The 26,300-nt window shown below is 51.6% G+C and overlaps 9 protein-coding genes across 9 annotated transcripts; 5 read left to right on the top strand and 4 right to left on the bottom strand.

The window, feature by feature from the left end:
• Positions 1-87: 87 nt before the first annotated feature.
• Positions 88-1,158, bottom strand: M437DRAFT_39250 (D-isomer-specific 2-hydroxyacid dehydrogenase family protein; the record flags this gene model as incomplete). Its single annotated transcript, XM_041019976.1, has 1 exon — positions 88-1,158. One exon carries the CDS (start codon positions 1,156-1,158, stop codon positions 88-90), a length of 1,071 nt encoding a protein of 356 aa, XP_040883878.1.
• A 423-nt stretch (positions 1,159-1,581) lies between these two features.
• M437DRAFT_81329 (mRNA-capping enzyme subunit alpha) lies at positions 1,582-2,763 on the top strand (the record flags this gene model as incomplete). Its single annotated transcript, XM_041027536.1, has 1 exon — positions 1,582-2,763. The coding sequence occupies one exon, from the start codon at positions 1,582-1,584 to the stop codon at positions 2,761-2,763; it is 1,182 nt and encodes a 393-aa protein (XP_040883877.1).
• Positions 2,764-3,454: 691 nt separating this feature from the next.
• M437DRAFT_81328 (UCH-domain-containing protein) lies at positions 3,455-10,095 on the top strand (the record flags this gene model as incomplete). The annotated part of the gene is made up of 4 exons (XM_041027535.1): positions 3,455-5,071; positions 5,638-6,277; positions 6,330-9,392; positions 9,449-10,095. 4 exons carry the CDS (start codon positions 3,455-3,457, stop codon positions 10,093-10,095), a joined length of 5,967 nt encoding a protein of 1,988 aa, XP_040883876.1.
• A 275-nt stretch (positions 10,096-10,370) lies between these two features.
• Positions 10,371-11,327, bottom strand: M437DRAFT_40208 (uncharacterized protein; the record flags this gene model as incomplete). The annotated part of the gene is made up of 1 exon (XM_041020147.1): positions 10,371-11,327. A coding segment is annotated over one exon (957 nt), but the record flags the coding sequence as incomplete, so codon positions are not given.
• A 339-nt stretch (positions 11,328-11,666) lies between these two features.
• On the top strand, positions 11,667-12,481 carry M437DRAFT_39913 (uncharacterized protein; the record flags this gene model as incomplete). The annotated part of the gene is made up of 2 exons (XM_041020098.1): positions 11,667-12,012; positions 12,066-12,481. 2 exons carry the CDS (start codon positions 11,667-11,669, stop codon positions 12,479-12,481), a joined length of 762 nt encoding a protein of 253 aa, XP_040883874.1.
• Positions 12,482-12,951: 470 nt separating this feature from the next.
• On the bottom strand, positions 12,952-17,750 carry M437DRAFT_81325 (uncharacterized protein; the record flags this gene model as incomplete). Its single annotated transcript, XM_041027534.1, has 3 exons — positions 12,952-16,955; positions 17,007-17,379; positions 17,436-17,750. The coding sequence occupies 3 exons, from the start codon at positions 17,748-17,750 to the stop codon at positions 12,952-12,954; spliced, it is 4,692 nt and encodes a 1,563-aa protein (XP_040883873.1).
• A 1,317-nt stretch (positions 17,751-19,067) lies between these two features.
• On the top strand, positions 19,068-23,287 carry M437DRAFT_40176 (uncharacterized protein; the record flags this gene model as incomplete). The annotated part of the gene is made up of 2 exons (XM_041020140.1): positions 19,068-22,945; positions 22,999-23,287. 2 exons carry the CDS (start codon positions 19,068-19,070, stop codon positions 23,285-23,287), a joined length of 4,167 nt encoding a protein of 1,388 aa, XP_040883872.1.
• A 666-nt stretch (positions 23,288-23,953) lies between these two features.
• On the bottom strand, positions 23,954-25,213 carry M437DRAFT_81323 (uncharacterized protein; the record flags this gene model as incomplete). The annotated part of the gene is made up of 1 exon (XM_041027533.1): positions 23,954-25,213. One exon carries the CDS (start codon positions 25,211-25,213, stop codon positions 23,954-23,956), a length of 1,260 nt encoding a protein of 419 aa, XP_040883871.1.
• A 90-nt stretch (positions 25,214-25,303) lies between these two features.
• M437DRAFT_72370 (Coq4-domain-containing protein) lies at positions 25,304-26,180 on the top strand (the record flags this gene model as incomplete). The annotated part of the gene is made up of 2 exons (XM_041025849.1): positions 25,304-25,451; positions 25,507-26,180. The coding sequence occupies 2 exons, from the start codon at positions 25,304-25,306 to the stop codon at positions 26,178-26,180; spliced, it is 822 nt and encodes a 273-aa protein (XP_040883870.1).
• Positions 26,181-26,300: the final 120 nt, after the last annotated feature.

The following is a 26,300-nucleotide window of genomic DNA, read 5'->3' as shown; positions in this document are numbered from 1 at the left end:
GAGGCGTCTGAAGGTCGTCTTGAACATGAGACTGGCAATGTACTGTCTTTTATACCTTACAAGTCTGATATTGTAAGGCAATCACACTCAATTCAGAACATCCGGCACTGCTTCAATACCACCCGCAAGATAGCGCTGCACAGTATCCGCCTGCTCCGCATAAAACTTGTGCATTGTCTCGTCATTGACATAACCCATGTGAGGTGAGAGAACAACAAGAGATCGGCCATCTTCTCCCCAGGAAGTGGTACGCCATGGACTCCCCAGAGGAAGAGGCTCCACGTTGAAAACATCCAATGCTGCACCTCTGATGACGCCACGATTGAGCGCATCGAGTAGAGCATCTTCATCGATTAGGGGACCTCGAGAAGTGTTGACCAAGATGGCGTTCTTCTTCATCATGGCAATCTCGGCAGCACCGATTGTTCCTCTGCTACGATCTGAGAGCACATAGTGCATGCTAACGACGTCTGCTGTTTTGAGCAACTCTTCCTTGGTCACGGCCTTGATGGAACCTTTCGGAAGGCCCGCGTGTGCGGCTGCCTCGTCTGCTTTCTCTTGCGTCAGATTTGCACTCCATGAGATGACTTTCATTCCAAAGCCAAGAACAGCTGTGCGAGCAGCGTTTGTACCCAGTCTTCCAAGACCAACGGCTCCATAGACTTTGTTGGAAAGAGTAAATCCGAGGCCAGTCTGGAATGGGCCACCTGAGCGCAATGTGGCATCCTCGATTGGTATACGTGAAGCAAGAGCAAGGATGAGAGCAAAACAATGCTGGGTAGTGGCGTCGTACTCGGGTGATGGGGCAACGAGCGAGGGAAGCTCTGGGTGAGTAATATCACGAGTGCCTGGAGCGGTAGCGACGACAATGCCGAGTTCTCTTGCGGCAACCATATCGATTGCACGATTGCGCTTGGCGGTTGTAATCAAGAGTTTCAGGTTGGGCAGTGCAGCAAGCAAGTCTCTGGGAAATGGAGTGCGTTCACGCATGGAGCTAATGACAGGATACTGGCCAAGACGAGCAGCCAGTTTCTTGATGTTTTCTGGAGTGTTTGGAGGTATAGTGTCGGGAAAGCTGTCGACATTGAGATCCTCGATATGCTTGAAATAGGTAGGACCTATGTTCGCGTAATCGTCCAAAATGGCAAGGGAAGGCATTGTACGAGAGCTGAAACGGAGGCCACTGGAGGCAGAATGGGTTCAGAAGGGATGTTGAAACGAAGCAAAAAGTTCTTACGTGTGTGATGATGTGCTGAGGGGCAGGAGCTTGCCCCGGATGCTGACAGCGGTATATACGAGATGCTGCATTATGTCAATGCTACAACAACTTTTGGTGGTGGTAAGATGTACAACATGGGGAAACGACAGCAGAAGATATTAATCGTCAGTCTAGCAGCATTACCGGGCGTGATATCAGGATAGGTAGCCTCTTGACAAGAGACAAAGAAGAAGGCACGAACGCATGTGAAGGTGAGTGACGGCTTGGCATGCAAACGCACTCGACGCGAACTCCGCTCAGTGAGTCGCGCGAGCTTCTATACCTTGCTAGCTTCCATTCTTACGACAGCACCGCCTGCAACCATGGGCTCTCTGTTGCAGTTGTCTGACGTCGCCGACTTGATTCCACGACGCGATGCTAATGACTTTCGCGAAAGAGTCCGACACCTGCTCGGCCGCTCCTCGACTCACTTTCCAGGCGCCCAGCCAGTCAGCTTTTCGCGCCGCCATTTCAGAGACTTGCAAGAAACAGATTACTATCTCTGCGAAAAGACTGATGGCATTCGATGCCTCCTTTATTTCACCACCTTTACCGATGGCAACAATCACCTAGAAGCCCACATGCTCATCGATCGCAAGAACGACTACTACAACATTGACAACGAACACTTCCACTTTCCCTTACCCGATGGGCCCGACGCCAGCTACCATACCGAAACCCTTCTCGATGGCGAACTTGTTCTGGACACGCTACCGAACGGTGAACAACAAAAGACGTATTTGGTCTTTGACTGCCTTGCTGTTGACGGCAAGTCTCTCCAACAGCGCACTCTCGACAAGCGACTGGGTTATTTCCATGAGTCCGTCCTGAAGCCTTACAACAAGTTGTTGAGTCGATATCCTGAGGAGAAGGAATTGCAACCTTTTGTCATTACTGCAAAGAAGATGGAAAAGGCCTACGGTGTCATGATGATGATCAAGGACGTCCTGCCAAAACTGCCACACGGTAGCGATGGTCTCATCTTCACCTGTCGCACCTCCCCTTACACAAGCGGTACGGATCCAAAGATAATCAAGTGGAAGCCACCCCATGAGAATACGATCGATTTCCGGTTACAGATGGGCAAATTCCCATCCATCACAGAGGACGGCCAGACTTTTACAGACTACGATGCTTGTCCATCCATGGATTTGCTAGTATTTCACGGCGACAAGAGGAACGAAGTGTTTGCGAAGCTATACGTGACTGAAAGCGAGTGGGAGAGCATGAAGGGCATGCAGCAGATCTTGGATGGGCGAATCATCGAGTGTCATAAGGACGAACAAGGTCGATGGCGTTACAAAAGAGAGCCGAATGGCGAGCCGCGCTTCCGAGATGACAAGACGGAAGCCAACCACATCACTACGGTCGAGAGCGTTTTAGAGAGCATTGAGGATGCGGTCAGCGAACAAGATCTTTTGGACAATGCCAAAATGATCAACGCGCATTGGAAGAGACGCGAAGCTGAGGCGTCGAGGCCGCAAGCAAATGGCGTGCCACGGTAGAAGAGTTCCTATATGATGACATGACGATTGGAGAAGAGACGATTGGAGATTGGGAGAAGCGATTCGGTTACAGACGTTCAAAGATACCCATTTACGGCGCGGCGTCAGGTAGTGCCAAAGCAAAGAATATGATGATAATTCACGACATTGAGTCGAAGGAGTTTGTCCAACAGGGGTGGTGAATTGATCTGAGTGCAGCATAACCAGACTTTCATGTGCTTGAACCGCCGCCACGGATTTGCGGAGAAGTCCATCCAAGCACCGCGTAACGACAATCATCATCGATCCGTAACAACCCCGAATTTAAACTACCAACTGTCTTTAAAACCCTGTCTCTAAAAATCACAGACATTCCGTCGAAAGTGACAATTCTCAGCACCCGGACTCATCATCTAGCCACAATCATACCGCTCTCGGTATCTGTTCTGCCCGGCCCCGCCATCAACACCTGTTAACACATCCTCGGCCGCAATTATCATCTTGATTTCAGAACAGAGAATACCAACTTCCCGACTTTCAGAACGACACGGCGCCCTCTTATCTGCCTCAAGGCCCGAAATCCAGTCCAAGATCAAGTGAAGAAAGAGACAGGCGGCGAATCAAAGTCAAGAGCCAGGTAATAGGCGGGGACGGTGGATTGAGAGGCAAGCAAGAGTTTTGGACTAGTGGTGCGTGGAGGGGCAGAGAGTAGATGGATCCGCAAAGTGTGGCCTTTGTCCCGCACAGCGACTCCTGGCGCCTGTGCAACGACTTGCTGCGTCTGCAGCAGGTCCAGCAAGACCACACCGACCGTCTTCTACGTCTTGAACGTCGTCAGGACGACGACGCCAGGATGAAGTCGGTCTGGGGCGCCACCTCTCCCTTCCCTAGCGTCTTGAGTGGTACTCCTCAGCAGACTCCCATCCACCACCTCAAGGACTTTGATGATGAACCTGTCAACCTGATTGGTAGCCTCCATCTGGACCCGGACGAAGAGCCTCGTCGCACTGGTGCAACCTCTCGTGCCAACAGCGTCCGCTTTGATGAATCTGCCAACCAAGGACATTGGGCCCATGCCTCACGATCCTCGATCGATTTCCTTCCTCGCAGCGCAAGCAGCTTGGCCGGGCTCGGCATGACCGAACGAACTTCGTCTCACAAATCTGACGGCCGTGCCAGCTCGGTACATTCAGTCAGGTCCGCTGCCTCGGGTCGTGCCAGTAGCATCAACCTAGACACTGGTTATGCCTCACCTGTAGACACACCAGTCATCGCTCCTGGACTACTGATCCTGGGCCCTGCGCCGGCCATTGTACGTTGTTGGATAAACAGAAACTTCAAGCATGACGCTTTGCTATATGCCGCTGTGTCCACTGCCTCTTACAGGTCTCAGATTGACGAACGTCTGGTCCAGCATCTTGGACTGGACGATTGCATAGTGGAAAGCGCTTCGGGTGCGAGGTCGCTCGCGCTGTCTGTCTACTTTGCCGAGGCCATTCCCCATCCCATCTCAACAAGATCAAGTAGTCCAGCGCCACAGGTACCCTCAGTCACAGTTGACTTCAACATAGTCGTCTCGGCGCAACCAGATGTTGACTCCAAAGCTATTCAAATTGTCATTGGCAGCGATGTGCTTCGATCACATAATGCTGACATTTTGTTTTCATCCAACAGCATGACTCTCCTTGACGACGATCAATGCAAGTTATCCATTCCTCTGGTTCGCCCTGAGAATGAGAGCACCTTCAACTCGTTGTTCATTTCTTCATCACAGCCAACGAAGCCCCAAGAGATGATGCCAGAAGCACAGTCTCAACTCAACGGTCTTGGTCAAACAGAACCAAACACCCCGTCAAATGAATTGATGTCCGACGATGAGCCTCTACAGCCGATCATCGACACCATTGAGAGACCGACTGAGAAACCGATGCCCGAAGAAGACGTCAGCACTGACAGACCACAACCATCTGCTTCAAAAGTCGTCCGATTAGAGATCAAGGACGTGGGTTCTACACAGAGTCCAGCAGCTGTACCGCCGGCTGCATCGCCCTCTATATGGAGCAATTGGCGTCGTGAAACATCGAGCCAAAACAATAATCCCGAAGCGGGAGGTACTGCATCCAAGATCAAGGACAGCTATCAACGGCGAGATGCCGGCATCAAAGTGCTAAGACCAACAAGAAGCAGTGGGCGCACATTTTCAAGTGGATCGGTAGCATCATCGCCGGCTGGAGAAGGAAGATCGCGTTACTTTGATGATGGGAAGAAGAAGGTCTCAGATACTGTTGCAGGCGATGAGAAGCTGACGAGAGATCATACCGCTGAGCCAGTAACGACTAAGACGAGAAGCAACCCAGCGGGTGGAGCTTCAGCTTTCTCGTGGTTGCACTCGGGCAATAGAGCCTAGGGCAATGAGAGCAGCAACATACGCGGATCTATGTCCGCAATGCATATTGTTCCTTTCAAAACCAACGCAGAGGGTATTTCAGAATAAAGCAAGCTTATTAATGGTCAACCAATGCCTCACGAATGTTCCGTTGTGACCAACAAGCAGTGACAGTCTGTCTCGCAGCAACATATTGCGATAAGTGAAGTGATGAATTGTCTGTTTGTCCTTGCATTCACAGCTAAAAGCGTTCCAACAAACAGAGAAGTGCAATCAATTAAGTATCATGGTGACACCGGGGTGCAGATCACGTCTCGTTCAAGCCACACCCCAGGTACCGGAGGCAGATCAAAAATCTACGTCAGGAAGCAAAGCCGCGTGGTCGCAGCACAATTTCCATCTCGTTAGCACTAGGACAATCATCGCAGGACGTCTTGTCGCTGTCTTTCCGCGTCCCTTCTCTTGATTGAATCGAGCTGCCCTCTAGCGGCGGCTCACCCAGCGTCAAGACGGCGTCCTCAAAGAAGCAGAAAGTCGCCCATTCTGCCACAGACGATCCGAGACACGCATACCATCACTCTGTGCATGACCCTGACCGCCAGCCTTCATCGCCGCAATCTTCGTCCTCGCCTTCAAGCAACACAGCAGGCCATACGCCTTCGTCGCCGCCGCGCTACATCCCTCCCCACCTCCACGTCGATTCAAGAGGTAGCTCTCCCAGCGACGCCTACGCTCAGCTGAACTTGGCCGAAGACATGTCACACTCAAGCAACCAAGGAGACGCCGATGCTCCCATTCCGACCCAACGCCCTGCCTCACCAGCCAAACGATCTGCTGCCACCATGGAAGGAAATGAGTCTGCTCAAGACAACACCACCTCAAGCGCACCGTCAGATGCCCCTCCTTCATACGATGCCCATCAACAGGATGCCAGTCCATCTGTCACACCCAGCATGGACGACCAGGTTGCGCACATCAAGTCCCTCCTCAACACACCTCTAGAAGACGGTTCAAAAGGCTATATTGTCGCTTCCAAATGGTTCAATCGTGTGGTGGCTAGAACGGAAGGCGCAAACAAGAAGGAATTTGATGCCGAGTTGTCGCAAGGAGAAATTGGCAAGATCGACAACTCTTCTGTAGTTCCTCTTGGTAAGTGAATTGCTGCCACTATGTCAGGTCATTGCTAAAGTTGGGACCATAGGCGCATTCGAAAACCCTCTCACTTTCCCCACCAAGCCCGATCAGCACTTCGTTCCTCTGCGTGACGACGTAGAGAGACTTATCGACTATGAGATATTCACTGAGGAAGCATGGCGTCAGGTCGTCGCATGGTATGGCATAATGGACGGTCAAAAGCCCATCATACGTTTTGCACACAACTCGGCACCCCAGGAGTCAGCATCTGTTCATATTGTATATGAGCTCAGCCCACCAGTCTTCACTATTCGCAAAGTACCAAGTACCCAGCAAACTGCTCAAAATGATGCTGCTGCCGTCAAAGTGGTTGCCTCGCGTACTGAGCGCTTTCAAAGCTTCCTCGCTCGCGCGAAGGAAGCTGCTGGCATTCCTTTGCAACACAAAGTTAAGATTTTCCGACAGTTGGATCCTACAAAGGTCTCTGGAGACATGCCCGATATTGCTCAACAGGGCATTCTGAGCCCCCCAACTTCGAGAAATCCTTCGCCAACCCCGTCCAATTCCAAACTCGTTATTGAAGTCTCGGCTTTCGCCAAATGGACAGAAGGCACCAACTTCGAGTCTGTTGATGGCCAGGATCATACTGCGAACGAAAAGTACAACGGAAGACTGGATCTGGAGACACTAGGCTTGACTTCGAATCAGATTCTCATCCTTGAGGAGCAGCAACGAGGGGCCGAGTTTGCTTCGGACGTGGCTAAGAAAGGGAAGAAAAACAATTCCCAGCTGTCTCAAACAGAAAATGCCAGTAAACGTACCATCACAGCCCCTGTTACGCGGGGGCGTGCCCGTAAGGATGGCAGAATCCGTGGTACTATCGGTCTGATCAATCTTGGCAATACGTGTTACATGAACTCGGCTCTACAATGCATAAGTAGAGTCGAGGAGCTGGCCGTCTATTTCCTCCATCAAAAGCACAAGCCTGAGATCAATGCTGATAACCCGCTCGGTTACAATGGCAGAATTGCAAATGCATACGCCAATTTCCTGGCTGGGCTCTACAGCGATAACGCCACTTCTGCCTACCGACCCAATGGCTTCAAGGGTGCTCTTTCAATGGCACAGCCCATGTTCTCGGGCTATGGTCAGCAAGATTCACAAGAGTTTCTGAGTTTCCTTGTCGATGCTCTCCACGAAGATCTTAATCGTATTCACAAGAAGCCATACATTGAAAACCCGGATTCGGATGACAAAACCGTCCACGATCCGGAGGCCATAAGACAGCTCGGTGATACATACAGGGCGAACCACCATGCCCGCAACGACTCTATTGCTATGGATCTTTTCAATGGTTTCTACAAGAACACCATGGTCTGTCCTGAATGTGACAAGGTCAGTGTGACTTTCGATCCCTATTCTCTACTGACCTTACAACTGCCGATTGAGAATACTTGGCAAGCAAAGATTATGTTCATGCCTGTTGTTGGTTACCCTTCCGCTTTCGAGATTGATGTTGAGAAGAACATCTCCGTCAGAGCACTCAAGGATATCTTTGTTGGTAAGATTGGTCGTGGACTTACCCGCGAAAGGCTCATCTTTGCCGAGATTTTCAGCCATCGCTTCTACAAGATCGGGTACGACAGCCAGACTCTTTCTGAACTCGACTTCTCAAACAATGATGTTCTTTGTATGTATGAGGTTCCAGAGACCCCAACAAATGCAGCCTTCATGCCGAAGAAACAACAAACCTACCGCTCATACTACCACGATTCGCCGGTTGAATCTTTACCAGGAATGGACTCGCCTCTTGCAGAGACTATGGCGATACCAGTCTTCCATTCCAAGACAGACAAACGTTCATCAAACCTCGTTCTCAACCCAACTCTGGTCACTATCACAAGAGAAGAGGCCAGAGACTACGATGCGATCTTGAAAAAAGTGCTTACCTCGATTGCCACAATGACCACAAAGCGTATTCTCGACAACGTTTCGAACAAGCAAGACCAAGACGATACAACAGAGGATGCTCAGCCTGATACTGATGTCTCTATGCGTGACGGTAGTCAAACACCTTCAGCGCAACTGTCAGAGACATTGCAATCTGTCAACGACCCCAGAAACATGTTTGAGCTCAAGTATGTCCAAGCCACTGGTGACATGTTCATGACCGGAACCAACGGTATCGGCAATGGTCATGCTATGCAGACCCGTGTCAGAAATTTCGAACGGCGTAGAGGCAGTACCAGTTCTGTAACTTCGAACACGTCTGGCAGGAGTAAAGACTCTGGTTACGACGGTCAAGGCAGAAGCTCGTCTGACGATGATCAGGACGCTGACCCAATGGTGGAATCATTCAAGGCCCATGGGCAGGGTGGCTTCGCTGGCGATGTGCAGAGTGACGAAGAGTCAGGCATGGGTTCCCTTGAACAATTGTCAGCCAAGGACAACCGCAGACGTAAGTTCAACAAGAAGAAGACGTATTCGCGTAAAGGCGGTCGCACGCACAAGCAAAATCGAGCGCGTTCTAACCTACTTCGCTCTACAGCAGCAGACGAACCCACAGACGATAACGAGTTTTATGTCAAACTTGGAGAAGGAATCGTGATAGAGTGGCAGGCAGACGCCTTTGAGTCCATGTTCGGTGGTGGCAACGGCAACGGCCAGTTCACATTCAACGAGAAGGATGTCCCTCTGGTAGACGATACCGAGCTCCAAGTGAGGCGAAACAAGCGTATGCAACGCAAAAAGAACGGCATTACGCTCGAGGACTGCTTCACCGAGACTGGCAAGACTGAAGTATTGTCGGAGGACAATGCATGGTACTGTGCTAGATGCAAAGAGCTTCGACGCGCCAGCAAGACATTGGAGCTCTGGACCGTGCCTGACATCCTCGTCGTTCACCTCAAGCGCTTTAGCGGCGAACGCTTCAGACGTGACAAGGTAGACGTCCTTGTTGATTTCCCTATCGAAGGACTCGATTTGACTCAGAGAGTCGGTTGCAAGGAAGAAGGCAAAGAGTATATCTACGACTTGTTTGCTGTCGATAACCATTATGGTGGTCTTGGTGGTGGGCATTATACAGCCTACGCCAAGAACTTCTATGATGGTAATTGGTACGACTATAATGGTAAGAGGCAAAAGCAAATATTCTCTAGTTCGCATGGTGGCTAACGCGGTTAACAGATTCTTCTGTCGGTCGACAAAACGCAGAGAGCGTCGTATCGACAGCTGCATACTTGCTCTTCTACCGCCGCCGCTCAGCAACGCCGCTAGGTCCTCCGTACCTGCAAGAATTGGTTCTCAAGGCACGCAATCCCGACGAAGCCTCAGAGGCAGAGGATGAGTCGGGGGAAGGCGAGCGTCTCGGCGACCACTCCTCAGCTACCTCTCGCCTGCTTGGGTCGTCGGACGCTGGAGCAGTCGGAGCAGGAGCCACGATCACCGGGACGCTTCATCGGGGAGCCAACGCAGATGGCCCTGGCAGAGGAGCGAGCCAGGCAGTGAAGTCGATGAATGAAACGGATGACGATGAGGGTATTTCTCTCAACGACGAGCTCTACGGTAGCAACACCAATACGACTGCCGTAGCGCTGGCCAACCCAGAAGCCACTTGGTCATTTGCAGGCTTGGGAGACAATGATAACACCACCTCTGTCAATACACCTGTCGACTCGGCCTCGGATCGTCCGGACGTTGGCTCTGATATCGAGGACAGATTGATGGATCTGGATCGTGAGGAGTCTACGCCACCACTGGTGAATGACGAGACGATGACCACAGAAGGCCAAGAGCAGTTTGGTGAAGAATCTCGTGCAGACCGAGACGAGTAGATTTCGTTTCCTTGGGTTCGGCCTTAGGTTTTGGGACATGGCTGAATGATTCGCATTGAAGGTTGAGGTGACATTTGCACAAGTGTGTCTCCTAGCAAACAAATACTTGGGATCAAAGATGGACAACTAAAAAGGCAAGACATAGAGTAGACAGAGGAGATGGTCAAGTCATTGCAAGCCTCAAAAATGTTTTGGTCGAATTGAGATACAAGTAAATGCTAATCGTGGATAATATCTGGTATAAAAAGCATTCGCTTGACACGTCGAGACAAGAATTACGAGTCTTTCAGTCTGCCCCATTCGGGCTTGAGTTCAACTGAACCATGTTCATCTACAACCTTGCCTCGATCCCATTCTCGACCTTCACCCTTCTTTGCCCATACGACATCCTCTTCTGATTTTTCACCACCCTTCTCCCATTTGCTGACCTCTTTCTCGGTGAAGCCGGCGGCACGGAGTCTGTCTGCTCCTTGCTGTTTCCATCTCTGGCGATCGCGTAGAGCTTCGAGAGCTTGGTCCCAATCCAGGCCATCATCTTCTTGCGGATCTGGTTGTACATCGACAGATGGATCGTAATTTGAGGAGAAATGGCTGTCGATGGCAGAAGTATGATTCTGAGCGCCACGACCCCGTGAACGAAGTGGAGGATTCGACGGAGGAGCAGGGCCGATGAGAGCATCTAGAGGATCCGAATCTGATGCGTCAGATGGCGAGGAATGTCTTCGCCTATGGCGTCGACTTGAGTCATCAGATGACTTTGATGGCCTGGTCGATGCATGGCGGTTGCGTGGTGAAGAAGAACGTTGTCTCGAGTGATGACGGCGTCTGTCTGAGTCAAGGTGTCTCGAGTCTGGCGAGCGACGGTCTCTATGACGACGATGTGAGGAATGGTCGTCTGGGGATGTGTCGCGACGGGTGGAGCGCGAATGTGTGGCTCGTTGATGTGGAGAATGGCGACGGTCAGAGCGAGTTGTGTGCTCAGTAGATGTAGGGGCGTCGCTAGGATCGAGGCGTCTCCTTTTAGGGTCGTGCCTGTCGCGAGCGGAATAGAGCTGCTGAGCAGGACGGTGCGAGTGGCGCAAGTTTCGCAGGCGGAGTTTTGCTTCGTCGGCTTCTTTCTTGAGCAGAGCAGAGTTGTGGTTGTCTGTGTCGCGGAGGATGTTTCTCAAGAACCTGGTATTTGGTTTAGGGGCATTGGCAGAGCGCGAGCTGGTAGCGAAGGCATCAGCGATGCGCAGTTGAGGTATCGGTGCTCAAGGAGGGCACCTTTTGTTCATCAGCGAGGCGAGGCTGGACGAGGATGAAGACAAGGCCTTGGCATCGCGCTTGAGCAACTCGGTGACATAGTCGTCGGTGATGTCGTCGTGTGCAGGGGCAGGAGGCATGATTCTGGCGATGGGGCTGAAGAGGAGAGATGCATGTGAAACGAGTGGAGGAACAAAGCACCTGGCTGACGTCGGTCTCCCGCCCAGTCGGTGTGGGGAAGCGGGCCTTTCCTGCCTTCGGTCAACATGTAAACAACAAAATAACAAAAAGTCAACTTTGGTCCATTTGACTATCTGACTTTTAACATGGCCCAACCAGAAGACTTGTCGTCGCTGACCATTCTCAGCCTCGCTGAACCACTGCTCTCTGCTGATGACAGCGCCCATCGCCTCAGCAAGAAATCTCTGGACGCAGAGCTCGAGCACTACAAGGATCTCTTCTCCAAACTGCGCTTCTCCTATGTCGAACAAGTCACAAAGGAGGGCTTCCTCAAGGCCATCGTCGCCGACCCTCCCCAACTAGTCGATGCTGCTGAGAATGCTCGTCTGGAACAAGACTTGGCCCAAGCAAAAGCCGCCCTCAAGGCTAAGAAGGAACAAACCAACCAGAAACTCCAAGAGCTGCAGGAATTGGGAAGTCGTCTGGCACAATGTAACTTTCCTCCTCTCGACCTCTGCTGCTGCAACCCTAACATACTTCCTCAGCTCATGATTTGATTCAATTGCAAACAACTCAACTAAATTCCCTGCCTGCCGACATACAAAATCTCGAAACCACCATCGCAAACCTCAAAGCTGCCCAGGAAACTCCTTCATCCTTGCCCATGCTCAATCTGCCACTCCACTCGACAAATCAATTACTGTCAGAGAAAGAATCAGACCTTGCCCGACTAGATCGCGACATTGCTCAACTACAATCTACCCTGCCTGACAAGAAACGTCACGTCGCATCTCTCAAGGCCGACCTAGATCCTATCGAATCTCGCAAGCGCTCTGCCATTGCCGACGCCCAAGAGGCTCAGAAGAAGCGAGGACAGCACGCTCTTGCTCAAGACCTTGATGAGAGGGGAAAGTGGCTCAAGTCTGTTGATTCCGGTCTTCGCTTGATGCTCCAGATCTGATGCCTTGTCCGCTATAGCCGTGTTATGACCTTGACTCTTCTTTACTTGCTTCCTAGATACCCCCACCAACTTTGTTTTGTTCTACTTCAGATCGAGCCTCATTCGTTGTTGCAATCACAATCACCGTCACCTTCATGTGTACAGCAATGCTTATCATGAAACCGAAAACCAGAGTATCTTTGTACTGACCGCCCGAGTAATAACCATTCTACACATCTTTGTCGCCGTTACTTCATGCAAGACCTTCTCTCATAGACAAGTTACATCAAGCAAAGAGGCCAAAACACAAAAACAACCAAAACTAAGGTATATCGCAAACAAGACAAGAATCAATCAGAAATCAGCATAAACAAAACCAGAAAAAAAAAACGCATCCAGGTCCATAAGTCATCACGAACCGTCTCCTTGTTGCAACAAGCGAGCAACACAAACCTCGCAAAAACATGACATTCGAATTCTTGTCACCATTCTCATGCTCTTTCCTTGACTGCTGGATGTGCACTTGACGAAGAGGTTGCTCGTGGCGCAGTTGAACCCGAGGTGCTCGGTCGCTCATCATCGTCGTCGTGACCAACTTCCAATCCACGTCTCCAATTGTCCAGACCAAACTCAGCTGGCGCAGTGCCACTCGTAGGTGTCTTCTCGAACTCGAGATCACTGATACGGTACGACTTGTTGGTCGTCTCCCACTGCGTACGCAAAGCGTCCAGCTCTGTAGCTAGGTTGTCGAGCGCCAGGCTATCACGTCCGTCTGGCGCTTCAATATCGCCAGTCTCCGAAGCTGCAATACTCTGCGAGTAGATACTGTCCCCTCCCATTGATTCGCCTCGAGAGTGACCGCGAGAGTGGCCACGAGAGTGTGCGGGGATGAAGTTGGCCGTGCTAGCACTCACATTGCTCAACGCCCTGTGGTGGCCAAATCCGTTTGTGTTACCGTTTGGCATCGACGATTGACGCCGATAGTTGTCGACAGATGACTCGACCTGATCAAGTAGAAGCTGCACCTTGTTTTCGGCATCTCGAGCGCGCTCCTCTAATTGGGCATTTTCCCTCTGCAGACGCTCAAGGTCTGCTCTTGAGGCCTCGTGAGTTGATTGAAGCGCGGCAAAGTTCGATTGTGTCGTTTCGTGGGAGCTACGCAAAGTGCTGAGATCGGTTTCTCTCTCGCCAAGCTGACGGTGCAGACTTGAAATTTGAGCCTCAAGGTCAGTCTTCATCTTTTCGAGATCTTTTCGGAGGCTGTCGCTCTGGTTGACGTCGGACTCATGGTCCAGGCCACGAGTGTCGTTCTCTTTCGTGCGCATCGTTTCCAGTTCCTTAGCATAGTCGGCAGCTTGGTTCTTCACACGCTGCAGTTCCTGCTTCATCTTGCTAAGCATCTTCTCAGTGCCGCGAAGGTACTTCACAGCAGCTTGATGGTCGTTGTGCAATGTCGTAAGTTTTTCCTCGTACTCCTTTCTGGTAAGACCTTCGCGGTCCTGCATTTCCTCAAGACTTGTCTTCATCTCTTCATGCGCCCTGAGGTTGGCCTCAAGTTGCTGTTCTAGCTCCTTGACACGCTGTATATCTGGAGTGCCAAACCTGATTTGCGATGAAGGTGAGTCAAAGCCTCGAGACTTGCGCACATCGACAGGGTTGACACCACGCTCAGACAAGATGTCCTTGAGCGCACCGTGCTGTACAGCAATAGCATTTGTTTCCAGCTGCTGGCTCTGCAATTGCTGCTGCAGGTCGGCTCGTTCTTCGGCCAAAGTTCTGGCCTCCTTGAGTGCTGCCTGAAGCTGCTTTCGAATCGTCAAGCCTTCGCGAGAGGCCTGCTCTTGATAAGATTCAAGTCCAGCAATACGCTCTTCGGCACGACGCAACTTCTCAGAAGCAAGATCGGCTGCGGCTTGGTTTTGCCTGGCCATGGCGTTGGCCGTTTCAACTTGACCATGGAGGATAGTGACTCGCTCATCAACGATGTTGCGAGTATCGGAACCGCGCAGAGAAATTTTGCCAAGGCCATCCAGAACAGCTTGACGATGAGTACGTGCTTCAGCTGCATGTTTTTCGGCGAGACCTTCTGCATCCTTGAGGCGACGATTAGTGGTTTCGAGCTCCATCGCACGCTCTTCATGTTGCGATCGAAGTGAAGAGATTTGCTGTTCCAGCTCGTTTCGGCCTCTCTTCTCTTCTTCAAGGCGTTCCTCGAGAAGATTGGACTTGTCAGTGGACGCTGCCAGTGCTTCACGCAGTGATCCAAGAATTGCTCCATGCTCCTCTGCCTCTGCTAGAGCATTCTCCAATTTAGTGTTGAGTTCGGTCTTGTCAACAGTGAGAAGTTTGTGTGAGGCGAGCACATCAGCATGATTGGCAGAAGCTTCCCTGGCAGTTTTTTGGGCTTCATGTAATTCGTCGCGCAGTGATTCAATCTCGGAAGCAATGCGTTGTCTATCCGTATTGAGTTCGGTGACGCGCTGCTGGGCAGCCTCTGCGGTCTCCTCTGCCAACAATCGAGCTTGCTTCTCGGCTTCCTTTTCGTGGATCAGGCTGTCGATCTTACGGGATAATTCGGTCTGGGCTGCCAGTGAAGATGCAAGTCGTCTACTCATGTCGCCAACGCGATCCGTGTCAGGGGTGCCATGTCGGCTAGAATCCAGTATAGGCGAAGCGCCTCCTTGACCTGCAAGCTTTGCTTTGGCGAAGACGGCCTCGCTGATGGCAGTATCTCTCTGCTTTTCTATCTCAGCAATACGCGCGGCCGCGGCTTCTGCTTGACTGTCGATAGAGCCTTGCACCTTGGCCAGCTCTGCGCGCATACGGAGCAGAGCTTCCACAAGCGGTCTGTCATCATCGCCGAACGTATCGGTAGAACGTTCGTCGAAGGCTGGAGTATTTGTGGCGCTGCGTGAGTAACCTGCCTTTCGTGCTAGTGCAAGCTCCGAGGCGAACCAGGCATTCTTAGTTTTCTCATTTTCCAGCTCTTTAGTCAGATCGTTGGTATCGTGATTAGACTCGGTTGCTTGATCCAGTGCGCTATCGACAAGAGCTTCTCTCTGTACATCCTGACGAGCATTATCCGCTGCGATTTCCCTCTGAGTGGGATGAAGGGACATATCGACAGGCGTTCCACGCTCGAATCGATCTTGTGGCTCCACATTTCGGAGCGATGGATGCGCACGGTTCGTTGCTTGGGTGGGTGTCTCCTCAGAGATCTCACGAGGTGTTTGTGGCCCTGCCGTTCTTGAACTAGTCCTGGATGGGGGAGCGAACGTTTGATCCACAGACTTATCAACTGAGGAGATTGGTTGATGAGTTGGTTTGTACGTTTGCGGTGTTCTGTCCTGGTCGTCGTCTGGGTTCCTTGAATTGATGTTTACGTTTGTGCTAGCCATTGTGGGAGTAGCTGTTGTTGGTGACATTGTTCTTGCGCCCATGGAGTCGTTGTGGAAGGGTCCGGGAGCGGTGCGAGTGACAACAGTAGGCGACTGGCCAGCTTGATTTGGGCTCATCACACGTTCTGGCCTGGTCGGTTGACGGCTTGGTGGTGTTGTGGGCTTGTTTTGTTGTTGTTGCTGTTGAGGCGCTGATCCAGGGCCTGAAGGTCCAGCAGCACGGGGCAACCTCGAACCTCCAGCCATTTGATCAGGAGCTCGGTTGATGGGTACAGAACTATCTCTACCAGGGCGTCGAGGACCATCGAAATCTGCTTGATCTCGAGGGGCTGCACGACTTTGTGGAATACCAGTCCTTTCACCGCTCGGACGTCTATGACCCTGAATTCGTTGGTCGGCAGACATTTGCGACTGGGAGTCGTTAGGATACCTGATCTTACTGGTATCCAAATAGTACGCCAGGCTAAGTTCAGCAGCATCGCGTGGAGCTGAGCTTGGCTCACCACCGGTAACAACAATGTGTTTTCCAAAAGCGGTCATACTATGTCCGGAACGAGGTGAGGGCGAAGGTCCCATGTTCTGGAAAGTGTACCAACGCCGAGTTGTGATGCGGAAAGCCGCAAGGTCACCGAGATCGTTGCCCTCTTCAGTGCGGCCTCCAAACACATACATGACATCGCCAACCAATGCAGCTGCATGTCCCTCACGAGCTACTGGAATATAGCCGATACATTCAAGCTGCGACCAGGAATTGGTTCGGGGGTCATAGGACCAGACGTCGCTGAACCAGGTGACTCCGTCCGTGCCGCCGAAGAGGTATAGCTTCTCGTTCCACGTTACCACAGAGTGGTTGGTGCGTGCTGGAGGGATCTGTCCATGAGGAGGGCCTCCATCTATAGTATTCTGGATTAGCGTCTCCCACCGATTGCTAGCCTGCTGAAGCGCATTGAGGTCAAACGTGACTAGATCGTTGAAGAAGAAGCCCTCGACTTGACCGCCGAAAATATAAATTTTGGAGCCGATTATGTTTAGCGAGTGGCCGTAACGGCCCGGAGGACGGGGGCCTGCTGGAGCGGCTCTCGACCATTGCTTCGTAGCTGTAAACAGTTAGCAAAGGCTCAAGATTTTGCCCAAGAAGCATAACGCACAGGTGTTCAACAAGTAAAGGGTATCATCGAGCATGTCGGTCTCGTCCGTCTTCGTGTCTCCTCCAAAGACGATAAAGGCGTTTCCAACAAGCAAGGCAGCGTGGCCGACTCTTGGACCAGGACCCTCGGAAGTAGTTGCGACAGGATAGCAACTGAGATTATTGGGAGCAGCTTCGATCATCCAAAGATCGCCTTTGACCGTCGAGCCGTGGATCAAACCACCCATGATGTATATGGAGCCATCTTTGGAAGCGAGTGAGTTGGCGGCGGCGCCATAACGAGGGAAAGGATGGTTTGTAGGGACGGTGAAGTTTAGATGTCGCTGAGACCAGGGATACGGCGAGGAGTCATGGTGAGGACGCATACGTGTGTGCTAATAAGCCATGTCAGCAGATATTCGACTATAGCGAACTTGATACAACGGCTTACTTGTAAGTCGCTGTCGGCACGGTCGCGCAAAGCCTTTTGCTCAGGACTGGGTGTGTTTGAGGGCTTTTCGGACGACCATTGAGGGCTGTCTTGTAGTTTTTCGCCCAGAGAGTTGAGCGAGTTGACACTGGTGCCAGGCGTAGGAGTCTGCTGGGACTTCTCTCTTGGACTACCATTGGAACCATCTCGCGCATGTCCAGGAGCCGAGGGGATATTTGAGGGAGGACCGGAGCCGTCCGAAGACTTGATGTTGCGCGTCGCAGCAGGGAGCGCAGAGCCCTGCTGCTTCTTGGACGACTTGAACAGAAACGACATGTTTACAGGGGCGCTTTAGAAGCGCGAGAACGACGAGAAGGGGACAGAGGATGAGACAGGCATTAGACGTCAAAGAATCTCCGGAGACACACGGCGGATGTCATGAGTGGGTTAGCGAACGGGCGACGACTATGCTGAGGGAAAGGAAAAAGGCAGGGAACGTTGTTGGAATGGCGATGAGCACGCGTGTAGATTGGGAGGCTGGCAATTGTGCTTGAGTCTTGGTTCAATTTGGGCCTCTCTCCACACGCCAGCCCGAAGCAACCATCAAATAATATTATTTGGTGCAGGCTAATTCGGCGACCTGAAACGCCCAGGGCCATTGTATGTATATTGAGTACAAGTATCCCTGTCCGACAATGAAAGAGTCTCTCGACGCGCATCTACAAGGCGTCTCATCGTGGACCGTCTCAACAGTTGGACGGTGTCGGGAGAGACTAGCCACCTCGAAGCCTCGACCAAGAAACTCCCGATGGCTGCTTCTCCGTTGAACAATACGCTTGTCTCTGTCACACGACTGCCGTGTGTCACAATGCAATAAGCAAGAACCCGAGTGCCAACACTTTTGCTGCTCCCACATACACAATGGAAATACTTATTCATGCATCAATGACAAGGGACGGCCAGCAATCAAGAGCCAGGCAGGCCGGCCTTGAGAACCGGACCCGATGCAAGCCAGTGCTACGATTGGAAAGAGCCCGTGCACGAGGTTGTACAAACCCATGCTTGCACTTGCCTGATTCATGCACCGACTGTATCTTATCAGATCCTGCCCCAGCTGGCAGAACGTCCTGAGTCGTGACTTCGTGCATAACGACCGACTGCCTGCCCAGTCTGCTATTCATTGCTGTCTGTACCTGTTCGACGCCGTTCGCTCCTCTCGCTAACCCTACGCGTCTGTCGTTCGCATCCGTCGGCCCCCGATCTCCATCTCGTCGCAGTGTCGGAGATGCGTTCGTGAACACTCCTGCACGAACCTGATGTCAATGCAGTCTGCCCTCGCCGCGCAACATGAGGGTGGGCGTGCTGCAAGACGATGCTGCTGCCGGTCAATACCGTGCAGCGAAGCATCCGCAACCCGTTCTCGATCCTCTGCCCTCCAACCTGTATGAAGGCAGTATTCAACACGCCGCTCATCCCAACACCGACCCTCCGCCGGATCCTCAGACCCAGGCTATCAATGGCAATACCGTTGCTCATCTTCCTCCTCCTCATCAGTTTCTCAACCACTCTGCAAATCCGTCGGCAGGCACCTCTGCTATCACTGAATCTCCATCAGAAGATGGCCCGCCTGGTCCACGTTCCGAGCGGCCTCTGATGCTGCGCGCAAAAAGTGACTATGGTCCAGGACAACAAAGACAATCAATTTCCTCGTCGTTCGAGCACAGGGATGGAGAAGAAGCTTCAAAGTTCAAGATGCGCCACGGTTGGGAAGATCAACTCATGTCACCAGAGCAAGCAAATCTATTGTCGCAGACGTTTTATATGTATTACACTGACAAGCGGCACGAGACTGCTGGCAATCCAAAAGATGTCAAGGACGACTATCACGTCCAGGAATGGCGTATGAAGGACCGTCTTAAGACCATATCCGCTCTTTTGACCGTCTGTCTGAACATTGGTGTCGATCCACCAGATGTCATCAAGACAAATCCATGTGCACGTATGGAGTGTTGGGTCGACCCCATGGGTACCGATGGTCCGCAAGGCTCTGGTGGTGCTAATCCTCAAATCGGAAAGAATTTACAAACACAGTACGAGACGCTCAGTATGCGTACCCGCTACAAGCTCGTTATGGATCCCAGTATCGAGGAAATGAAAAAATACTGCACCACCTTGCGTCGCAACGCAAAAGACGAGAGAATCCTTTTCCACTACAACGGCCATGGCGTGCCGAAGCCTACCGCGGCCGGAGAAATCTGGGTTTTCAACCGCTCCTTTACACAGTACATTCCTATCTCTTTGTACGATCTACAAAGTTGGCTCGGGGCACCTGGTCTATTTGTGTATGACTGTTCTGCCGCTGGTCTTATCATCAAGAACTTCCATCCTTGTATCAAGAAGCACGAAACCGATCAAGTAGAGGCTAGACGACGCGATCCTACAGCGCCATTGATGAACTGGAGCGATTGTATACATTTGGCTGCTTGCCGTGAGGATGAATCTTTGCCCACCAACCCCGACCTTCCTGCCGACCTATTCACATCTTGTTTGACTACTCCGATCGAGATGGCTGTTCGTTTCTTCATCCTTCAAAATCCCTTGCCTGGAGGGCCTACTCTTTCCGAAGGCCGCAATATCCCTGGTAAAATCTCCGAACGCAGGACTCCTCTTGGTGAGCTGAACTGGATTTTCACCGCCATCACCGACACGATTGCCTGGAATTGTCTTCCTAAACCGCTTTTCAAGAAGTTGTTCCGACAAGATTTGATGGTCGCTGCCTTGTTCCGTAATTTCCTCTTGGCTCAAAGGATCATGCGAAAGTACCACTGCCATCCTCAGTGTTATCCTGAGATACCAGAGACTCACAATCATCCCTTGTGGCAGAGCTGGGATTATGCTGTTGAGATGATTCTCTCTCAGTTGCCCAGTCTCATTCAGCAAGCAAAAGAAAACAAGGAGCTGGAGTACCAACACTCTGATTTTTTTGCGCATCAACTCAGCGCTTTCGAAGTATATCTCAGCCAAGGCGCGCTGGAGCAAAAGGTTCCAGAGCAACTGCCGATTGTCCTGCAAGTACTTCTGAGTCAAGTTCATCGTCTGCGCGCCCTGATTCTTCTGGGTAAATTCCTTGATTTAGGGCCATGGGCTGTCAATCTTGCTCTTAGCATCGGTATCTTTCCGTATGTCCTGAAACTTCTTCAATCCCAGGCGATTGAACTCAAGCCCGTCATGGTCTTCATCTGGACTCGCATCTTAGCTATTGATCAGTCGTGTCAGTCGGATCTGCTCAAAGACAACGGATACGCCTATTTCATTAACATCATAAGCCCTCAGACCGGTATTCCGGTTGGTAACATGGCAGAACACCGTGCCATGTGCGCGTTCATAATTGCCATGTTTTGCAAAGACTTCCGCCCAGGACAAAATGTATGTCTGAGCACTAACCCGGAGCTCATCGAGAGTCTCTTGAGTCATCTAGTGGATATGGAGAATCCTCTGCTCAGGCAACATTCTTGCTTGTGCATCAGTATGCTCTGGTACGACTTCCCTGAAGCCAAATGGCAAGGTATACGCTCTCAAGCACACATGCGCCTTTGCGATCTTGCTCTTGACCCTGTTCCCGAGGTCAGAACAGCAATGCTGCATGCTCTAACGAGTTTCTTGGGAATCCCTGATGTGACAGATCAAGTCGCTTATATCGAAGAGACCATTGCTTCAATTATTCTCGCTATGGCAAACGACAGTAGCGTCATGGTTCGTAAGGAGCTGCTTGTTTTCCATTCCACCTTTATTGCAAGGTACAAGAACAAATTCATTGTAGCAGCATATGAGCAATTCACGGAAGAGTATACGGCTCACTTGGCTCAAGATGCCAGTATTCATCGCCCAGCAACACCTTCGGAAGCAAATGGATCATACGACAGCAAACGCGATTTAACATTTGAGTCGCACAACACTTCCTCGAGAGGTTCTGTTGAGTCAACGGCTTCCAAAAACACAGTGTTCTCGGCGATGTGGAAGCAAATCTTGATCATATCAGCCGATCCTCACCCTGAGATCGCGAGGAATGCAGGCATCATTCTGGACAATGTTTTGAGTGCCTTGTTCGATTCCCCACTTGCCGTATATGTCCATCAAATGCTGGACGATATGGCAGCCCGACCTATTCCCCATGCTCAGGTTCCAGTCACTCTGCCGGATGGGCCTACAAGACTCCAGCATTCAGACGTCCCCCGAGCTCCACCATCTCCTACACCATCTACAAGTTCCAAGAATGATGGATACTTTTCAGTGTCCGCAGGTCTTAGGCGCACAGCTAGTATGGCCGCCTCAATCAAGAATCTTGCTTCTTTTGGTGTGAGCAAAGCTTCTCAGGATCCTTCTCAAAGCCAATCCTTGCGTGGACCAGGAGCTGGCAGACGTTCCCAAGTGCCCTCAGATTGGAACAGACCGCCAGATGCGGCCGATCCGCAACCAACTCGTGTTCGCGGTCATCAGATCGCGAAGTCACCATCAGTGCCCAATTTCGAACCCAGAAACTTCTCCCAGCCTCCAACAATTCCGTTGACTTCGAACTTTTTCCAATGGTCAGCTTCGTACTTCAGAGAACCTCAGATGCGGCCATCTGAGGCCGATGAACCAGGCTCTTTGGACTACAACGAACGACTGTGGCGACGCAACCGTAATGACAAAATAATTGCCTCGACACAACCACTCAAGGAAGTTGCAGGCACTGGTCGCTGGGATGTTCCCGCTGGAGTGCTTGCAACAAACAGTCCTCCTATGAAAATGGTGTTCCATCAATTCGAAGATCACCTTGTTATTAGTGATGATCAGGATGGTATTAGTGTGTGGGATTGGCACCGAGAGAGAAGGTTGGCACGATTTAGTGCAGGCAACCCTCATGGCAGCAAAATTAGCGACCTTCGCTTCATCAACGAAGACGATCAGGCACTGCTCATGACTGGTAGCTCGGATGGAGTCATCAAAGTCTTCAGAAACTACGAGAACGAGAAAGAGGTCGAGTTAGTTGCCGCATTCCGTGCTCTCACAGATCTCGTACCAAGCACGCATAACGCAGGGCTGGTATTTGACTGGCAGCAAGGTCAAGGACGTGTCTTGGTTGCAGGTGATCTTCGTGTCATCCGCGTGTGGCAGGCTGGAACAGAGCTGTGCACTGCAGACATTCCAGCAAGATCGGGATCTTGCGTGACCAGCTTGACTTCTGATCAAGTAGAAGGCAACGTCTTTGTGGCAGGCTTTGGCGATGGCGCGATTCGTGTCTATGACCAGCGCAACCGACCAGCAGAAAGCATGGTGCGAGTATGGAAAGAGCATAAAGGATGGGTCGTGGGATGTCACTTGCAGCGCGGCGGTATGCGAGAACTCATCTCAGCAGAACGTGGCGGTGCAGTCAGGCTCTGGGACATCCGTATGGATCGCAGCGTTGGCGTAGTCAAGGGCAAGGGTGAGGGTGGTATTGGCACGTGTCGAACCTTGAGCGTACATGAGCATGCGCCCGTGTTTGCAACGTAAGTCGAACGAACTTGTGACTACAAAGTCTGGTACTAACAGATCTACGCAGAGGATCTTCACACAATGCTGTTCGGGTCTTCTCGACCAACAACGTGACGGCGACGGCAGCGAACTCGACACCACTATCAACCATCGAACCTTTCAGCAACTTTCTGCACACCAATGTGCTTTCTTCGCATCGACCAACGCCGATTGCCTCGACGGCGTTCCATCCTCACAGAATGATGTTGGCCTGTTCTACGGTCAATGACGGCCATGTCAGTCTGTTCAAATGCGCATCGAGAGACGGCTCGATGCTTAGCAGTCAGAATGGTGTCGTCAAGGAATGGGAGGCGTGAAATGCATAACCTCGCTTAGCCTGTTGTCCAAGCCAGAGACTTTATAACATTGCTCGGAAGTCGGAGAGTAATGGCTTCTTTCGAGGCGATACAAGCGCAGTTTACGCATAGCGAGAGGGGGATAGGGTAAAGGCGTTCATTGGTTAGCGATGATTGCTAAATGTGTACTAATGCTAGTCTGAAGTGAATGCCGCATTTTTATAGCAGAGGATAGTGCAGATATAGTAGCGGCAGATGTCCGGGAAATACCAAGTCCATAATACTCTATTCAAACGGAAGTACCAGCACGTGTTATCCATGTGCGTGTCTCGAGTGAAGCTTTATCTCAAACATAAATCATCATTTTGCGACAACAACACCTCATTGCAGATGCTTTGCATAGGACTACACATAACACATTACTCTTGGAACGTACCAGGAGCTTCAGAATCTGCAAACAAGGCCAGGTGGCGAAGCAGGAGGGGAATGCTAGGTCGAGATGATAGTTGACGGGGTGACCCTGTACTGTATACTGAGCATACCTTTCGGGTCTTTCCACTGTGTTTGTGTAAATTGTACGGTCTGATGGGCCGAGTGACTGTAAATTGGCTGCTTGGACTGATACAGAGGTGGAGGTTTAGATGATGGACTCGAGGACATGTATTGTCAAAAAAAAATTACAAGTATTTAAGAATGTCGTGCATTGAGATCTTCGTGTACGACAGGCACCTGATCAAGATTCTCGCGTTGGATCATGTTGACCTTGCCCTCGACCAATTGCATCATCATGTAATTGCAGACGCATTGCATGCCCATCTCTTCACCTCTCTTGACGATGTAGCCATTGATGTAGCGGACCTCGGTCTTCCTGCCGGCGCGCACATCGGCAAGCATACTGCTGATATTTTGACCCGTCTTGTCTGCTATGCTGACAATCAAAGTCTCCAAACGCTCCGGCGAGAAGCGATCCTGGACGTTGGGCAAGCCTCGTGATTCGGGCAGTGAGCGGATGACCAAAGAAATCTCGGCTAGTAATAAACGCATGGTGCGAGTTATTGCAAAGTTGTATAAGATGGAGCCATTAGGAGCGTCCAGCATGACGGTCAAAGGATTAATGACAGCATTGATGGCCAGTTTCTCGAGTTGCTGTTGCATAAACTCAAGAGGAGGAAAGCCTACGGCAGCGAGGACAGGGCTACCAGTTAGGGTGCGCAGTAAGTAGCGGGCTGTAGGTGCAAAGGGAACAGAAGCCAAGGGATCGTCCTTGATGTCAGTCCTCGGCAGGGCAGCCAGAGCGATGGTACCATGAGCAGCATGAATGGCGAAGAAAGGATTGTCGCGGTCAGGAGAGTTTAGACCGTGGGTAACGACGCCCTGTATGAAGTTGGGGCGAGTGACGGGGTCCGGGAAGATTTGTTCATTGAGTTGGTCTATGATGCCCATGCCGTTCTGCAGCAAACATACAGTCGATTCTGGTCGCAGGCGGTGCTTGACGGCGTCGAGAGCGCTGAGAGTGGCGGGAGCCTTTGCTGTGACGATCAGGTTGTCAATGGGCTCTTGGTCGGTCGAGTCGAGTGGCTCGTGGTCATGTGGATCGAGGCGACTGCCATGACTGCGTCTCGGTGGAATGGCGAGGTCGACGTCGAAGCCTGAACGAGGAACGCGGTGGCCATCGGATTCAAGAACAATAGACTGGTCGCTCTGATTCCACTGATCTAGCAGGCGTGGGCGGTGGAAGAGCAGAGTGATGGGTGGTGGGTTGCTGTCGGCGCGCAATGAATGGGCGATCAGCTTGCCCACATTGCCGACACCATAGACGTGGATGCGCCGTGGGACGCCGCTTTCACGCGCATACTGTTCGCTAGCCGCTGTATATGTGCGCCGCCCGAGAAAGCTGCTGGCGATGATGGATCGTCGAACGAGGAAGGTGCATGGCTGGAGTGGCATGATTGCGCTCAAGAGCGAAGCTGCGAGAGATGTACATGACGCAGCTGCTTCCTCTGCTGTTCCATCTTTAGCACATCTTGTCATTCGACAATGCCTCTACGCATCCAAACGCGCTCTTTTTCCGTCCTCAGTCGCCCAAAGCCAAACTATCCCGGCCATGTGCCTCTGACCTGGGTCGAGCGATGCGGCCTTGCTGTCGGCTCTGCCGTTGGCTCCATGCTCGACCACCACCGCCACGGTACTCAACCTCACTCTGAGCTGCTTCCATGCTCCGTCCTTGCTGACCTGTCTAGATCTGGTTGCTGCTCTAGGCGAGGCAACATGCAAGCCCTACTTCATCACCCGTCTACGACAGAGCATGCTATCGCATCCCACTGGCCGCCGCATTCTCCGTGACCGTCCCCGCATCTCCAGCAAGACCATGTCGCTCGAATATCTGCGCACTCTGCCTGACAACTCAGTCGGTCGTGTCTACGCCCAATGGCTCGATCGCGAGGGCGTCACTCCCGACACTCGCGATCAAGTTCGTTACATTGACGACCCCGAAGAGGCCTATGTCATGCAGCGCTACCGCGAGTCCCACGACTTCTATCACGCCCTCACCGGCTTGCCCGTCTTCGCAGAAGGCGAAATCGCCCTCAAGGCCTTTGAGTTTGCAAACACTCTATTACCAATGACTGCGCTTTCCCTGGCCGCTGTCGTCAAGCTCAAGCCTGCCGCTCGCCGCCGCTTCTGGTCTATATATCTGCCTTGGGCCGTGTCCAACGGACTGCGCGCTGAACATGTCATCAACATCTACTGGGAAGAGGTCCTGGAGAAAGATTGCGATCACTTGAGACAAGAGCTTGGTATCGAGAAGCCTCCAGACCTCCGTGAACAAAGAAAGATGATGAGAGACCAGAAGAAGGCCGAAAAGGCTGCTCGCGAAGCTCATCAAACCGTCGGTCAAGGTATCATGTCAAACTGATCGTCTCGTGTGTATACAGCTTCTCTTGTCTATATATCACCATACATGGGTATTCGTCCCGAATTTTTAAAAACACAATCGATATTTCCTTCTTAAATCATGATTTCGCCGGTTTTGTTT

Source organism: Aureobasidium melanogenum (genome assembly GCF_000721775.1).
Source record: "Aureobasidium melanogenum CBS 110374 unplaced genomic scaffold scaffold_2, whole genome shotgun sequence".
Taxonomy (NCBI): domain Eukaryota; kingdom Fungi; phylum Ascomycota; class Dothideomycetes; order Dothideales; family Saccotheciaceae; genus Aureobasidium; species Aureobasidium melanogenum.
The sequence above is the reverse complement of the archived record's forward strand: the minus strand, read 5'-3'. Positions and strand labels throughout refer to the sequence as shown.